This window comes from Pyxicephalus adspersus, unplaced genomic scaffold (assembly GCF_032062135.1).
Source record: "Pyxicephalus adspersus unplaced genomic scaffold, UCB_Pads_2.0 Sca2273, whole genome shotgun sequence".
Classification (NCBI taxonomy): domain Eukaryota; kingdom Metazoa; phylum Chordata; class Amphibia; order Anura; family Pyxicephalidae; genus Pyxicephalus; species Pyxicephalus adspersus.
In genome coordinates this window covers 904-4,297 of record NW_027319280.1, presented here as the reverse complement: position 1 = coordinate 4,297, position 3,394 = coordinate 904, and the positions used below count along the sequence as shown (strand labels likewise).

The 3,394-nt window shown below is 36.6% G+C and overlaps 1 protein-coding gene across 1 annotated transcript; it reads left to right on the top strand.

Annotated features, from left to right (window-relative positions):
- Positions 1 to 268: 268 nt before the first annotated feature.
- LOC140321321 (beta,beta-carotene 15,15'-dioxygenase-like) lies at positions 269 to 2,504 on the top strand (the record flags this gene model as incomplete). Its single annotated transcript, XM_072398123.1, is given in 2 exon segments — positions 269 to 363; positions 1,630 to 2,504. Coding segments are annotated over 2 exon segments (251 nt in total), but the record flags the coding sequence as incomplete, so codon positions are not given.
- Between the last annotated feature and the right edge of the window lie 890 nt (positions 2,505 to 3,394).

The window sequence follows — 3,394 nt, the reverse complement described above, 5'->3', positions numbered from 1 at the left end:
TTTGGCACACAACAATAATGGAATGAAAGGTTACCTTTACTGCATCCAGTCTGCCTTTGAATTACTCACCTTGCATAAGGATAAAAAGTTGAATGGTGCCGAATACAATTTTATTACAAACCTAAATAATCTATCGGTACCATAATCAGGCATTTACATAAACTGTGATATACTAATAATCTATTAGCAACATGTTTGCAATAGTAATAGCTACAGCATTTATATTTTCTAAAAAGGTTTTAAATCTTCTGTGCTTGTCTTACCCTAGGAATTGAATTACCTAGAATTAACTACGCTTACAATGGCAAGAACTACAGATATGTTTACGCTTCTCATGTGGAATGGCGTCCAATTCCCACCAAGGTAATAATCACTGTTTGCATCAGTATGTGCTGATTCACATCCACTCGATATTGAATTGTTATGCAATTATGCAATACAAATACGCAGCATGGAAGTGCTGGTGTTCAGCTTTTTTTTTTCATCTTCTGAACACCTCCATGCTGCGGAACTCTGCATAGCAATTCAATTTCGAGTGGATTCTCACTCTGAAGTAAGAGTGTGACGGTGGATTAGCACTACTCATCCACCGTCCCTAATATATATCTGGGGTAAAACAACTAATACTTATCTACTAATGATCTCTATACATCCCCTGAGGAAGCCGACAAAGGGTGAAACGCGTCGGGACAAGAGACATTACACTTTCATGTATTGAACCCTCTAATATTATACAGTCAGGGATCTAAACTGTCTAGCTAATTGGTCTGATTATACCCATGATGTAAATGGATCAAGACCTTTTCTACTTTTTTTTGTATATTCTTATAATTGTCTGTAACAAATAGAAGCTTACTTTGCCAGAAAACCCCAGCTTTCTTGCTCCTCCTATTTATTTTCACATATTCAAACCATGGGGTGGCATTATTATACTTTACCAGGTGCTATTGCTTTACTATTTCCACTTATAACAATGGTAATTATAATACAAAATTTATCCCCAAACAACCACATTACTTCCAACTCCATAGAGTAGCTGGTATTCTACCTTGACAATGGCACACATTTCCAGGAATTACAATGTGTCTTATATTTAGGAACTGTGATCTTGTCTACATGATGTGATTTACCAACATTATTATTGGTTACATTTCTTAGTACTTTAGTACTTTATTATAACGGTATTTGTATAATATATGCTACAATTTAGAATGCACGATTACAGCTGTTACCTGTGCCACAATTGCTCAGAAATAAAATCCAGTTACTGAATAAAAGAATTAGCAAGCCAATATGGGCATCTAAACCAAGGTTCCTCCAGGATTTGCTAGGGGTTCCTTGAACAATGAGCAATCTGTAAGGCTAATATAATAACAAACTCTGAGCTGTGGGTATAGTAATAATAACTTTACTATAGTAATAATAATAAAGTTATTTCAAGCCACACCCCCCTCCATGTTAAAAAAAAGTTGAGAAATGTAGATCTAAACAATCAAAGGCTAACACAATTTAAATATTTATAAAGAAACTAAAAATATCTAATTTATCAAACCTGGAATGTTTACATGTGTGCATGTACCTGTTGTATTAGAGTCCTTTGTAATAATTATATTCCTGATAAACATTTAGATAGTGAAGTTTGACATTGCTACAAAGGAAATACTAGAGTGGACTGATGAAATGTGCTGGCCTGCAGAACCTTACTTTGTACCACATCCAGATGCCAAAGAAGAAGATGATGGTAAGTTTTCATTTCCACTTACTACTTCAAGACCGTTCTACTAATTATTACTATTAACCTTTATTCATAAAGCTCCAACATTTTATGCAGTGCTGTATATTAAAAAGGGGTTCCAAATGCCAAAGCTGCATAATAGACAAGTACAAATAATGACACGGAAGGAGGAGAGGACCCTAACAGAGCTTACAATTCTTAGGCATTCATAAAACTGGATTATTGTTTTATGAAGAAAAACTTTAGGGCTCATAGATACCTTTCTGCAGTAAGAATCACTTGGTCATTACATGCAGCCTATGTATATGTATACAGGTTAGTTATTGATTTAAACTTTTTTATATCCATTTCTTGCATCATAGGGACTAAAAGTAACAATTACAACATATTGAAAGGCATGATTTTTGATAATGCACATAAAAACGTATTTAAAGCACACATGTGACAAGTGGCAAATTACATTTAATATAGATACATGTAAAATTATGCACTTGGGCGCTAACAACATGCATGCTTCATACTGTCTATGGGGAATACATTTGGGGGAGTCAGAAATGGAAAAGGATCTGGGGGTTCTGTTAGATCATAGACTTAATACCAGCATGCAATGCCAAGCTGCAATATCTAAAGCTAGCAAAGTACTTTCGTGGAAAAGACTGCAGAGATGGAGACATAATCCTGCCCCTGTACAAAGCATTGGTCAGACCGCATCTGGAATATGCAGTCCAGTTTTGGGCACCAGTTCACAAAAAGGACATTGTGGAATTGGAGAGAGTGCAGAGAAGGGCAATAAATGATCATTTTACTAAGCCTGCATTCAGGAATGCTGCCTCATAACACAAATATATCAAAATTATTTCAAACTGAATACAGTTGTGACAGACTACCTGACCACAATCAGTAGAGTATGGAAACCATGGCTTCTAAAAAGAATGAGTTGAAGCAACAATGAGATCTTCCTGATTCCATCTATTACATAAAACGAGGCCCGCAGTAAGGTAAATAGGCATAGGGTCTGCATGACAGGGTGCGAGGGCAGCCCCATAGGTGGTTAAAGGGTTACCTAGTGGTGGGGAGAGCTGGGGTGGGAGTTAGCAAAGGGCCAGAGCAGAAGTAAAAGGGGAGGACAATACAGGGACTATATAGGGAGGCAGTGGTGGGCGGCTAGAGGCCAGTGTGATATATTGGAAGTATACATAGTTAGTACAGACTTTACCTTTCCTAGGCCTTCAGCCTCGTTGATTAAGTTTAATGTAGGTTGGTTGACATCGTGCAAGTGGGCATTGTTGTTTAATGGGGAATTTTTATTGGTTAAATTTTGGAGGAAGTTGGTTACAATATTGTTGTAGGTTAATGGTATGTTAATAGGTATGATAATTTGGTTTGCTAAGTTTTTTTAATTTATGGTAAGTATGTTATTTCTGTTTGACTGTTTATATTTATCTGTTATTTAATAAATAAAAGGTTATTTATTTGTTAATAAATTGCTGCTTGCCAGCCATTTTATAGTCCAGTTATGTGTCAGAGTCTTTTAGGGGAAGAGGGATGGCTGGCAGGCGGGGTGTGGTACCTGGGGGGGGGGGCTAAAGGTCCAAACGTACTTTACATGAATAGAACTAAAGAAATTAGCAGTACAGCAATTATAATTTCCAGTGATGC